The sequence below is a fragment of the Vulpes lagopus genome, chromosome 1 (assembly GCF_018345385.1).
Source record: "Vulpes lagopus strain Blue_001 chromosome 1, ASM1834538v1, whole genome shotgun sequence".
Taxonomy (NCBI): Eukaryota; Metazoa; Chordata; class Mammalia; order Carnivora; family Canidae; genus Vulpes; species Vulpes lagopus.
The window spans coordinates 63,124,186-63,136,998 of record NC_054824.1 but is presented as its reverse complement, the minus strand read 5'-3'; the positions used below and the strand labels follow the sequence as shown (position 1 = coordinate 63,136,998).

Here is a 12,813-nt window from a genome sequence, read left to right as displayed (position 1 = left end):
TCTGTCTGCCCTATTACTGCCCTGTAGCTCTCATGCTCACCCATAAAATATGCATTCAGGCGCACCCATGTCTTGCAAACTCCAACAGATTTAAGTCAGGGTTTTCTGATTTTCTACCTCTTCTGTTCTAAAGGAAGGGAGCCCCATTTGTGGGCTACTATCCCTGCTTCTCATGTGATACAAGGAGAAGAGACATTTAGACTTGACAAAACTCCTTTCCATTCTATATGGCTTTGAAGCCCTTAGTCCTCAGAAAAGGAACTCTAGCTTTTGTACCTGTTAGTAAATAGTGACTTATTACTTATGTAGTCTCATTCTAGGTACATATTTCCTTTCCTAAATTTTTTTTACTTAAAATTTTATTTTAATTCCAATGTAGATAACATATGGTGTTATATTAGCTCCAGATGTACAATATAATGATTCAACAGTTCCATATATTACTCTGTGCTCATCAGGAGAGGCACTTAATCCCCATTACCTATTTTCCCCATCTCCCACCCACTTCCCTTCTGGTAACCATCAGTTTGTTCACTATAGTTAAGAGTCTGTCCCTTGGTTTGGCTCTCTCTCTTTTTTTTCTTAGCTCATTTGTTTTGTTTCTTAAAATTCCACATTGGAGTGAAATCATATGGTATTTGTCTTTCTCTGGCTAGCTTATTTCACTTAATATTATACTTTCTAGCTCCATCCATGTTGATGCAAATGACAAGATTTCATTCTTTTTTTATGGCTGAGTAATATTCAATTGTATATATACACCACATCTTCTTTATCCATTCATCTACCAGTGAACAATTGGGGTCTTTCCATATTTTGGCTATTGTAAATAATGCTGTAATAAATATAGGGGTGCACGTACCCCTTTGAATTACTGTTTTTGTATTCTTTGGGTAAATACCTAGATCTTAGGGTAGTTCTATTTTTATTTTTTGAGGAACCTCCATACTGTTTTTCACAGTGGCTACCCCAGTTTGGATTCCCATCAAGAGTGCACAAGGGCTCCTTTTTTTCCACATCCTCGCCAACACCTGCTGTTTCTTCAGTTTTTTATTTTAACCATTCTGACAGGTGTACAGAAAAACAAAATGCTGTTGGTATTTTGATAAGGATTGCATTAAATTTGTAGATTGCTTTGAGTAGTATAGACATTTTAACAATATTTGTTCTCCCAATCCATGAGCATGGAATATCTTTCTATTTCTTTGTGTCATCTGCAATTTCTTTCATCAATGTTTTATAGGTTTTAAAGTATAGATTTTTCATCCCCTCTGGTTAATTTTTTCCTAGGTATCTTATTATTTCTGGTGTAATTATAAATGGGATTATTTTCTTAATTTCTCTTTCTACTGTTTCATTTTTAGTGCATAATGCATAGGAATGCAGTGGATTTCTGTACATTGATTTTGTATCCTGGAACTTTAATGAATTCTTTAATCAGTTCTAGCAGCTTTTCGGTAGAGTCTTTAGGATTTTCTATATGGAACATCATGTTGTCTACACATAGTGGAAATTTTACTTCTTCCTTACCAACTTGGATGCCTTTTATTTCTTTCTGTTGTCTGATTGCTGCAGCTAGGACTTCCAGTACTATGTTTAATAAAAGTGGTAAGAGTGGACATCCGTGTCTTGTTCCTGACCTTAGGGGAATAGCTCAGTTTCCCCCTACTGAGTATAATGTTAGCTCTGGGGTTTTTATAGAAGGCCTTTATTTTGTTGAGGTATGTTTCTAGTCGCATACCTCATGGGTATGTTCTGAGGATTCAGTGATAGTGTACCCTTGATAATGCATGTGATCAACAAATGAGATTCTCTATCAGTCCTATGTTTTGGACCCCATCTCATCCAGTATTTTCCCAGGATACAACCTCTTGTTAACTTGTTTTCTCTTTCCCAAATTTAGTATTCTCACCGTGATGTCATTTCTTCTTCTTAATCCATGCTTTTCAAATCTCTTCTCTGGGAATGTGGGAGAGGACCACAGATGAAGAGAGAAACCCAAGCATCTGATTCTAGAGAAGAAGAAGGCCCAGGGGTAGGAAGAACAGGATGTTTCTGCAGTAGGAGCTCTGTCCAGATCAGGCAAAAACGTTATAGCCCAGGGGAAGAACAAGGGCAGAATTAGCAGCAGTGCCCTCTGTACCTCACAACCCCCACGAGACAGCAACAGTAAAGAACACTGAAGAACATTAAATAAACATCTCTTTATTTAAGGCAAATCCTGAACCACTAGTAGAACAGGCATGTTTGCGGCTCTATCTTCTCTTCTGAGCGGGCAAAAGACATACCCAATGTTATTAATGTAATGAGGAGAGCTGGCAGGGTGGGAAGGTGGGACCTGAGCCTTAGAAATAACCTGTTACAGATTCAACTCATGTCATTGCCCTTCCTTCCCTTCCCCCTCACAGCTCTCCTCCAGGACAATTGCCAGAGGGATGTGGTTAGAAGTCAGAGGTCATTCTCATGGCTTCACCAGCCTAGGGTCCAAATGACCTCTGTGTGACAGCAATCAGGACAGTGAAGACCAGGCTCTTGCTCAGGAGTCCACACAGCACAAGAATGACAAAGTTGATCACAGAGAACCTAGGGGAAAGAAGAGTTGTAAGTTGTCGCTACTCTGGCATGCCTCATACCTGAGCATTTACAGAAGTCCTTCATGCCCCTTCTCTTATCTGCTTAGGCCCTTCTAGCACCTGTCCCCATACTGACTGGTCCTGTGCCTTTAGTGTGTCCCATTGCCTAAAACTACTGACTGGAAATATATTAGTGAAGAGCATAGGGCCCGTGTGCAGAAGAGGCATCAGGGAGAAGAGGCAGGCTTCTTACGACTCTCTTCCTCACTGGGATGCAGTAGAGAGTAAAGGCTCAGCAAGGAAGCCTGGTTTGTAGTCCCAGCAGCTTGGCCTGCTTCCTGAAAGGGCTCTGGCCTTTCATGGCTCTGGCCTGTTTCCTCATCTATAAACAGAAAAATCCAATCCTTGCCCAAATCTCATCATGAACTTTTACAGATTTTAGCATAATGGTTCTAAAAGTTCTGAGATAGCATTTGTGGATACCATAAGAAGAGATACCATGAGTGAGGAAACATGGCCTATCTATACTCAGTGATATGCATACAGATTATAGCACAACCAATCTGCATGATAGGACACAGGGCAAAAAGAGAAATAGGTGACAGTAAAACAAACAGAAACCTAGATATTCACCTAATGTTATATACAAATTTAACAGCTAAGGAATTTGGCAGCCCAGGAGGTAGGCAAGGATTGTTTATTTTATTATTATTTTTGTGTGTGTGTGAGTGGGCAAAGAGATAGAAGTTTATTAAGCAGAACTACAGAGAAAGCTCTCAAAAGTGAGAGAGGTCCCGACAGGGTTGCCCAGGATTATTTAATAAATAATCGCGTGGTATCTGGATTGTAATATGAAGAAAAAGTCATTTTTTATACAATTTATACCATTTAGCAAAATACACCCCCACCCCCAACATGGACTAAAGATTTAAATAAAATGAAAAACAAAACAAAACACCCACAAACACCTGGAAACGTCACCAGAAAATAGAATCAAGCACATTAAGGAATAAAGCAAAGCAATAATTTAAAAATCAACACATTTACCCACACAAAACTTAAAATCAAATGTATGAGCTCGCAAAGGGGGAAATGACAGAATGGTGACAGAAAGCAGCAAAGGCCCCTTTCTGCTGAAGTCCCTGTGGGCCTGTAGCACTGTCCTCCCTGTCCTCCTTGTTCTCCATGTCTTCCATCACCTGGAACTACATATCCCAGCGGCTGGTCAAGTTCAACCCCTGGAAGCTCCTGGCCCCTCATGGTTAGTGTAGCGCCATCCACAGCACAGGTGCAGTCCACTTCTCCAAGGCGCAGCTCAGCTTGACCTTCAAGTCTCCTCTGTCCTCTCAGCCCTTTCACATATTCATGTGTGGAGCTCCTGGAGGGTGTCCACTTTTGAGAGCCAGCATGCACCCCTTTCTGAGGTTGCACACAGGCCACCAGACCACCATCCCCACTCCAGGGCCTGAAATTCATATGCCCCTGGGCTGCCCCTAACAGAGGATTGGGAATTCAGGCGTATAAATACTCTAGCTCCCCCAGCCTCTGATATAGACAAGTCCCGTGGTCCTCCAGAACTGCCCTTCAGGACTGAGCCCCAAAGACTCAGCTTGGTGATGACACACTTGCTAAGCTTCCTTCTCTCCCGGTCTCACTTCCCTGAGTATTTACTGAGGTCATTTCCTACATTTGTACAAGACTTTCCCCACTGCTTGTTTCCAGGGAACTCACCCTAAGACAGAGTGACAGTGGCTCCCTCTGAGGTGCTCCCCACCCCATCCATCCGCAGACTGGAAGCACAGTTCTTCCATTACCTAGGCAAACAGCTCCCTGTACTAAACCATTTCTTTTTCAAACAGCTTGGTGGCTTCTGCTTCCCTGATTGGATTCTGACTGATAGAATAGTTCATATTAGTTAATAAATAAAGTTAATAGAAGAGGTGCAGCCTCTAGGTGGGTAATAGTATGTACTTTTGATTTATATGCTGGAAAACCAAAGTAACTTTTAAAAAGAAAAATGTTGATTCTCACTGGATTGTTTACTTAGTTCACAAAGATTTAATAAGCACCTATTATATACCAGGCACTGGCGCCAGCAAAACACTTGTTGGGGAAGTGGTGGGGGGGGGGGGGAGGGGACAAAGTTCAGAGAGGCACTGCCTCTACCTTTGTAGAGCTCCTAGTCCATAGTAAGAGAGAAATGAAAACAAGTGTCAGTTCACATCAAATTTAGTAGAAATATTTTCCAAATCCTTGTAGGCAAAGGATCCCTGTGGTGACAACTGCTTTACTTATATATTATGGATCACAACACAAATTGTTTCCAACCTTTGGAGGACATTTGGCAATATGTATATAGAGCAATATAAACATTCATATTCTCTTAAGGGAATTTCCTTTGAATAAATAATTTAAAAGAAAAAAGACATCTTCAAAAATGTTCATCTCAAAGTTATCAATACCATAAAAAATTAAAACAATCTCAGCGTCTAAAGCAAGTCAAGATGTAAGTCATGGCTGGTTCATTGAGAAAAGGATGCATTTGTTGATATTATAATCATGAAGTCTAGGTAGCAACATCAAAGGATAGTTTTAGCATAGAAAAATAATAGCAATGTTTATAATAATTAGAATTACTGCTATATTAAATATGTATGAACATGAATAAAGACTACAAAGAGAATGTGGAGATCAGACATGTTAGATTAGTAGGAATATGGATGAATATTTATCTGTTAATTCAATATTTAATAATCAACACATTCAAAGATAAGTCAACATTTAATAAGAAACTGTAAAGAGGGTTTTGCATGCAAAGTTAATGGTTCTTAGCTTTGCCTGCACGTTAAGAAATCTCCTGAGGATCTCATAAAAAATACTGAGACCAGCCCCATCTCCAGAAATCCTGGTCTACAGGAGGGCACATGCATCAGTATTAAACACAAACCAAAGCAAAAGCAAACACTCCAGTAATCTTAACATGCTGCAGGCACTGAGAGCAGTTGGGCTAGATTATCATTTCCAGCTCTGCATTTTCTAGCCTCCCTATAGACAAGGAAACAAGCTACAAAGAGTTCATGACTCACCTAAAGTCACACAGCCAGCCAGTCTGGCTGCTATTAGAACCCAGGGGCCCTTACTCCACTATACCATTAGGCTGATGGGGTTGGCTGAGACCTACTGGAATTCAGCAAAGACATCCTTTCCCTCTCCTTGCTCCTCTAGTGTGCAAGAAAACAAGGTGAACCAGGAAGAGTGAGCAGTCTCACCAACAGCCTCTTCCCATTCTAGCACCACCCCCTTCCTCCCCAGGGATATTTCACCAGAATTTGGTGACTCAAGTCTGTCCTGCCCTCCCCACAACCCCATCCATCATTCCCCACAGCTTCTCAAGCACATGGACTCAGAATTAAACCAGTAGGGCCAGAGACCTGAAACCATAGGTGGTGACATCCGTCACATTTGTGATGTTGACTCCAAAGTCAGGAGAGGAGGTGTCAGCAGTTGATTTGGGTGGGAGTTGGGTCACAGTCCTGGGGCTGGCAAGAAGCGTGCTCTGGGCCTTGGTAATGGTAGGAGGATGGGTGGAAATCTGAGCCAAGTTCTGGGTAGGACGCTTGTCTGATGCAGTGATGCCTAAAGGATCGGCAAGAAGGCACATTGAGTAAATGTATGGATAAGTTGAGGATGAATTTTTGGGAAGTGGGTTGGTAGATGGAAGCATGGAATATTACTCAGCCATTAGAAACGACAAATACCCACCATTTGCTTCAAGGTGGATGGAACTCGAGGGTATTATGCTGAGTGAAATAAGTCAATCGGAGAAGGACAAACATTATATTGTCTCATTCATTTGGGGAATACAAAAAATAGTGAAAGGGAATAAAGGGGAAAGCAGAGAAAATGAGTGAAAATATCAGTGAGGATGACAGAACATGAGAGACTCCTAACTCTGAGAAACGAACAAAGGGTGGTGAAAAGGGAGGTGGGCGGGGGGTTGGGGTGACTGGGTGACAGGCACTGAGGGGGCACTTGGCAGGATGAGCACTGGGTATTATGCTATATGTTGGCAAATTGAACTCCAATAAAAAAATTAAAAGAAGAAAGAAAGAAAAAAAGAAAGAAAAAGAAAGAAAGAAAGAAAGAAAGAAAGAAAGAAAGAAGAAAGAAAGAAAGAAAGAAAGAAAGAAAGAAAGAAAGAAAGAAAGAAAGAAAGATTAATAGAAGGAAGGCAGGCAGCCAGGAAGGAAGGGAGGAAGGGAGGAAGGGAGAGAGGGAGGGAGGAGGGAAGGAAGGATGGATAGGTGGCAAGGCAAATGAAATTGAGGAGGGCAATGAACATGGCCATTCATGAAGCAAGTTTTTCTTTTGCTAAGATTAGAAAATTAGTGTGAAGTCAGCCTGGGTCAGAGACAGGAAAAAGGAAAGAACTAAGGAAGAAAGGCAGAGAAGGGAAGAGAGACAGAGACAGAGAGAAAAGAGGAGGAGGGAGGAAGGTGGTTAAGGAGGAAGAGGGGGGAAATAAAGGAATTCAAGCTATTCTTATCACTGGAAATGCACTTCTTGGAAAGAAGAAGAATCACTGGAAGAATGCTATTCTTCACCACCTTCTTCAAGAATAACTTCCTGATTACTCAAACTTGTACCATCTCTGCCTTGTCCTCACCTGAACCTGTAGCATATTGCTTTTCAAATTATCTATTATTAGTACATTGCATATGAATTTTATCTTCCTTGGGGTTAGGATTCTCCAGGTGCCAGAAACTTGAGCCTTCTTCCCTTTCTTCTCCTGAATTTCCCTAGTTAACATCTACTGAGGCCCTACTATGTGCCAGGTACCACATTAGTTGCTAGGGATACAGAGCTGAGAAAGGCACAGATTCTTTTACTCAAAGATGAACATGGGAGGCATTTAAGTAAACTGGCCACTACTACCCAGTGAGACAGCATCATCTATGAGAGGGGACATGAAGTGAGCTCTGTAGCTTTGCTACCAAAAGTGGGGGCTATGGACCAGCCTCAGCAGCAGCAGCACCTACAAGCATATCAGAAATGTGGAATCTAGGTCCCATCCTAGACCTACTATATCAGAGGCTGCTTTTGAAATAAGATCCCCAGGTGGTTTGTACCCACTGTAAAGTCTGAGAAGCACTGCTTTTGGAAGCACACAGGAAGGCCATCAAATGGACCCTTGGGAAGGAGATAATGGATCACAGAGGCATCCCCCCCAAAAATTTACATTTGGAAATCTAAAGAATTAGACTAAATTATCCAAGTCTATCACTCATTTTTCACTATACCCCATTTCCTACAATAGCACCTCAAATTAAGCTCTGCTACCCCAAGAGGAATCCCATACATAGAAGCCCCTTTTTACTTTTGGGCCAAATGCATCTCAGTGACCTCAAATGAGAGACAAGGAGCTTTTGGGAGAGGCCAGGCTGCTAGAAATTCTGAGCCACAGCCATAGTGGTGCTACCACCACTGCCCATACCCTCACCTGGCCTGGCTCTCCCCCATTCTCCTACACCCCTCCAGATCACTCACCCTTGGTCACCACCAGGCGGACACGGGGGTACAGGATCTCAGGGTTCTTCTGAGGGTGGTAGATCACACACTGATACAGTCCTGAATCCTCCACTTGAAGATTAGTCATTTGGACGTTCAGGATGGCCTCGCTGGGGATGTCTTCTAGGAAGTACCTGCCTCTCCGGACTTGACTGGTATCCCCTGAAACACTCTCTGTGAAAATCAGTGTCAGGGGTTTCTCTCTATCCATAAGCTTCTGCCAAGCTTTCTGGCTATAGGTGTACTTCCAGGTAGAGGTGGTACATTTCATATTCAGGGTGCCTCCCTCTGCTAAGACATACTCTATTTCATCTGGTTCAGTTGCAGCTTGGAGTTCTGTAGGTAGGGAATAAGAGTTAGACTCTATGAGGAATAGTTTTCCTCTCTTTGAGAAAAAAAAAAGAGAGAAATCACCTCTCTTTCTTGTTCAACCACTCATTTTTCAGATGAGATCCTCAAGGCCTCCAGAGAACATGCAAACTTCCCTGCAAGCCAGCACTAGATCCCAGATCTTTTTACAGCACTTCTGTTCTTACTCCAAGAACTAGACTGCATATTTTTTGTGCAAACTTTCATAAATGATTGTTTTTGAAAGGGAAAAATTGCCTGATTGGAGGCAGAACACGGTACGTGTGCCAAGACCATGAGTGATAGGGGTATAATGGAAGGGAAGATTACAGAGGACATACAAGGTGATGAGTAGATGTGAAGACACGGTAATGATGGACAGTGATTCCACTAAACAGCTAGGAAAACTGCGTCTGAGTAGGGGAAGGAGATCAATTCTGGTCTAGTCCAAGGGAGCTTTGCCAATGCGAAGACCAAGTTGAGAAGAAGTAAGATCTTGATCTGTGTTTTTGGCGACACAACAAGGCTCTATAACTTATCCACGGGGTCTACAGAATATTCACTCAAGCCTGGGTTACTTTCTTCCATGGAAACCACCAAATAATGGACTGGACAGTAATGTTGGGTCAAACTGCGGGTCAGGCTACCAGTACCTACAACCACTACTCTTATTATTAATACTACTGCACGTGCACACGCACACACACACACACGCACACACACACAATTTTATCCTTGGGCAGTAGCTCTGAAAATGCCCATTGAAAAATGCCAATCACGACCCCTTTAATGAAGCCCCTGGGCTATCATCACAGCCCACCTATGGACTCCTAAGGATTTTGAAAATGAAACCAGGGCAATTCTTCTGGGACCAGACTGTTTCTAAGGAAATCTAAAAAACAAGCTTCCTGGAAAGTCATGTGAATTCTGGTCAGAAATTCTGCTCCAAGAGACAGGCAAACGGAGGCTGAAGGCTATCTTAAGCCAACCGTGGCTCACTCATTCACTCACTCATTCATCAATCAGTGGCTAAGAGACTACTGTGTGCAAGGCACTGTGTTGGGCTCTGAGAAAAATACACACCTCCTCTCTCCACCCTCTGTAACATTAATGTAAAATGTTATAGATAAGTTATTTGTCAACTCCCTGGGCAAAGTGGATAGTATGGTCTAAATGTGTGTGTTCCCCGCAAAAGTCATATACTGAAATCCAAACCCCCAAGGTGATAATGTTAGGAGGTGGAGCCTTTGGGAGACGATTGGGTCATGATTGACCCTACAAAAAGGATTAATGCCCTTATAAAAGGGGATGCAGAGAGCACCCTCACCCCCTCCACCCGGGGAGGACATAGTGAGAAGTCCACAGTCTGCAATCCAGAAGAGGGCCTTCACCAAAACCCAACCAATCTGGCAGCATGATCTTGAGCTTCCAGCCTCCAAAACTGTGAGAAATAAATGCCTGTTGCTTATAAGCCACCCAGTCTGTGGTATTTTGTGATAGTGGCCCAAGTCGACAAAGAGAGTAGGAGTTACAGGAGTCTGAGACTGTGCACAAACTTGCCTATCTCTTGTGAAAGAAGACAGCAAGGACTCAGCACTGAAGTGCTATCTGCATGCCATTTCTTGCACCACTGCAAGAAAGGAATTCCTTATGTTAATAAAAAAGAATAACAACTTCCTTCTATTGCTGTTTTTAAAAGTACTAGCTCATGTAATCTTCCTAACTTTATCGTTAAGCTTCATATTTTATAAGGTTGATACTACCATTATTCCTACTTCAGAGAAAAGGAAATTGAGGCAGAGAAAGGTTATTTAACAACCCAGAGGTTATTAAGTGATTTGCCCAAAGTTCCACAGTAGAAAGTGATAGAGTCAGGATTCAAACCTGGCTAGTCTGACCCCAGACTCAGCTTTAAACCCCAGAGTTGTGTTGCCCAAGGCAGCTGTCTCGTTGAGATGAGAGCAGTCCCAGCCCACGCCTGAATAGGTACCTAATGATTCTGTTCCTTAGGATACAGGAGTTAGAAAGAGATTTTTAGGTTATCCCAAAGCCACCCTCATAGGACCCAATGAAATATATACCACGGGCTTTCTTGAACACAAGTACACAAGCATCTACCCTCCATCTTCTCCTAGTTCTGCTTTGGAAAAAAACATGATTATGACACAAGTGAATGAGAACCAAGCTCCCATCTGCCTATCTGAGTTAGTACCCCAGCTCCAAGCAGGCTTAAAGTGCCATGTGTGTGCAGGCTCTGCAAGGTGACCTTGCTCAAAGTAGTGGGTTCCTGGAAAGCACCTTTTCTCTGTAATCTTCATGTCTTTCCACAGCAAACTCTTCTTTTTACTTGTTATTGACATTTTCCCTCTCTTTGTTTTTTTTCCCAACTTATTCATAAGGATTAGGAGGGGAACAACTAAAGTCCCAAATGCTTCCATCTTTAGGGAAAGTGTGAGCTGTACAAGAGAAGTGAGGGTGTGGTGATGGGGCAAACCTGCAAAGCCAGGGCAACAACGCCTCCAACAGCAGCAGACAATGGCAGCCTGGAGTCACAGCCTCCAGGAAAGTGAGCATCAAGCCCCCTCTTTTCCTTTCTGTTCTGCTATTCCTCAGCACTAACAGATTTCCTGGCCCACAGTAGGCTCCTGGGAAATACTTGTTGAATGAATTATGTCTTTTGGGGTTAATAGACGGTCACATCAAAAGCACAAATATAACATTTAAAACAAAACTTCAAATGCAAACAAAATTATTTTGGATCATGTCAGGTTTAGATTTGCTCTAGCATTTTCCAATCCAGAGTTGTGTCTATCTTTGCCAACATCAAAATGCACAGATATCCTGTTTCCCTAATTCACCCATTCTATTTCTGTTCTCGGGCCATATACAGTCTCCTGTTCTGTTAAGTTTGGGTAGAGAGACCCAGTCTGGCAAGTCTTCTGGTTGGCTCTATGCTGGGTAGCCACATCCTCCCCATCCCCAGAGCTTCCAAAGAAAAGGGAAGCTTTTCTCATGGTGGGATCTCCGAGGTTTGGGGCAGAGGCCTCACCTGCTCATGCCTCTTCCTAGCCTCACCTGAGATGAAGAGCAACCAGAGCAGCTCCCAGAGCCTGGCCTTCCTCATCCTTCATGTGCGCCAACACCAGCTGGCACTGATGTGCCTGGGACACTCTAACCTCGAGGCTCCAGAAAGTTGCACAACAGGATATGAAGCCATTCTTGGGAGGTGCTGAGGTTGATGCTCTGTTTTCGTCATCGGTTGTCTTGGCTCCAGATGTTAGGGACAACACAGAAACCCAGAGATAGGGTTTGAGTGTAGCCTTTTCTGAATTCCAGTTTCCTGATCTCTGGGGATAATGACAATTACCTTTTCAAACAATCTCACAAAATTTTAGTGAGAATAATACTTTTGTGTTAGCAAAAGTGAGGCACCACTATTATCAGGGGATTAGAGGGCCACCTTGCCCTCTTGAGGCCAGCTCTTGAATCCAATCCAGTTCAGTGTAATTAAGAGTGCCAAACATGGGAGGGATGGGTTGGGATAATAATGCCTCGCTTTTAGGGTTATTGTGAGGATAAAATGGGGGTCCTTATGGAAAGCACTCAGTACTGTACCCAACATACATTTTTTTTACACCCTCTCCCTACTCACCCCCACTCTGATTTCCTTGGCTTTTTCTGACTCGAGGCTTACCCCCTCTTTACTGGAATGGCCCACATCATACATTTGCCCTCAGCCTCCTGTCACAGACCTGGCCTCGGAGCTCATGGAAGTGTAGGAAGCCCCCTAAATTATTTGAGATGACATGGCAGCCATTAAACAAGAATAGACTTAGAAACAGAGTGACACAGGACAGAACAGTGATGAAAGAAGGAAAAATTCAGCAGTTGCATACCAGAAACAATAAAAGGCAGATTTGGCAATGTGAAAAATCAATAACAAAAAAGATTCACTTCAGAAATACTCCCAAATGTTGGGCAGCCCCAGTGGCTTAGCGGTTTAGCGCTGCCTTCAGTCCAGGGCATGATCCTGGAGACCCTGGATCGAGTCCCACGTCAGGCTCCCTGCATGGAGCCTGCTTTTCTCCCTCTGCCTCTCTCTCTGTGTCTCTCATGAATAAATGAATAAAATCTTAAAAAAAAATACTCCCAAATGTAAAACAAATATAAGCATTTTGAAGAGCTCAGAAATATATTAGAGGAAAAGTCCTAAAAAACTAATAAATAGTTTACAAATAAGAGATGTTTTTGAAGTATAATATGAAACAGTGGATCATAAATGAGGATAAAAATGTATATTAAAAAATACTTTCAGTGTAGTATG

General features: G+C 42.6%; 1 protein-coding gene across 2 annotated transcripts; it reads right to left on the bottom strand.

Moving 5' to 3' along the window:
• Nucleotides 1–2,199: 2,199 nt before the first annotated feature.
• On the bottom strand, nucleotides 2,200–11,625 carry TREM1 (triggering receptor expressed on myeloid cells 1). 2 transcript variants are annotated; one of them, XM_041769750.1, is made up of 4 exons: nucleotides 11,565–11,625; nucleotides 8,121–8,477; nucleotides 6,005–6,209; nucleotides 2,200–2,583 (listed from the first exon to the last, which is right to left on the bottom strand). In XM_041769750.1, exons 1-4 carry the CDS (start codon nucleotides 11,611–11,613, stop codon nucleotides 2,478–2,480), a joined length of 717 nt encoding a protein of 238 aa, XP_041625684.1. In that variant the 5' UTR covers nucleotides 11,614–11,625; the 3' UTR covers nucleotides 2,200–2,477. The 2 variants fall into 2 exon arrangements, with proteins under 2 accessions (XP_041625684.1, XP_041625687.1); XM_041769753.1 differs by having other exon boundaries at nucleotides 11,539–11,593.
• Nucleotides 11,626–12,813: the final 1,188 nt, after the last annotated feature.

Bases quoted from the DNA above. Each gene is read 5' to 3' on its own strand.
- TREM1 (XM_041769750.1), bottom strand. From the start codon at position 11,613: ATGAGGAAGGCCAGGCTCTGGGAGCTGCTCTGGTTGCTCTTCATCTCA. The intron at 8,478-11,564 runs GTGAGGCTAGGA...CCCTACCTACAG, and splicing joins CTGGTTGCTCTTCATCTCAG to AACTCCAAGCTGCAACTGAA. The intron at 6,210-8,120 runs GTGAGTGATCTG...CCGATCCTTTAG, and splicing joins CCGCCTGGTGGTGACCAAGG to GCATCACTGCATCAGACAAG.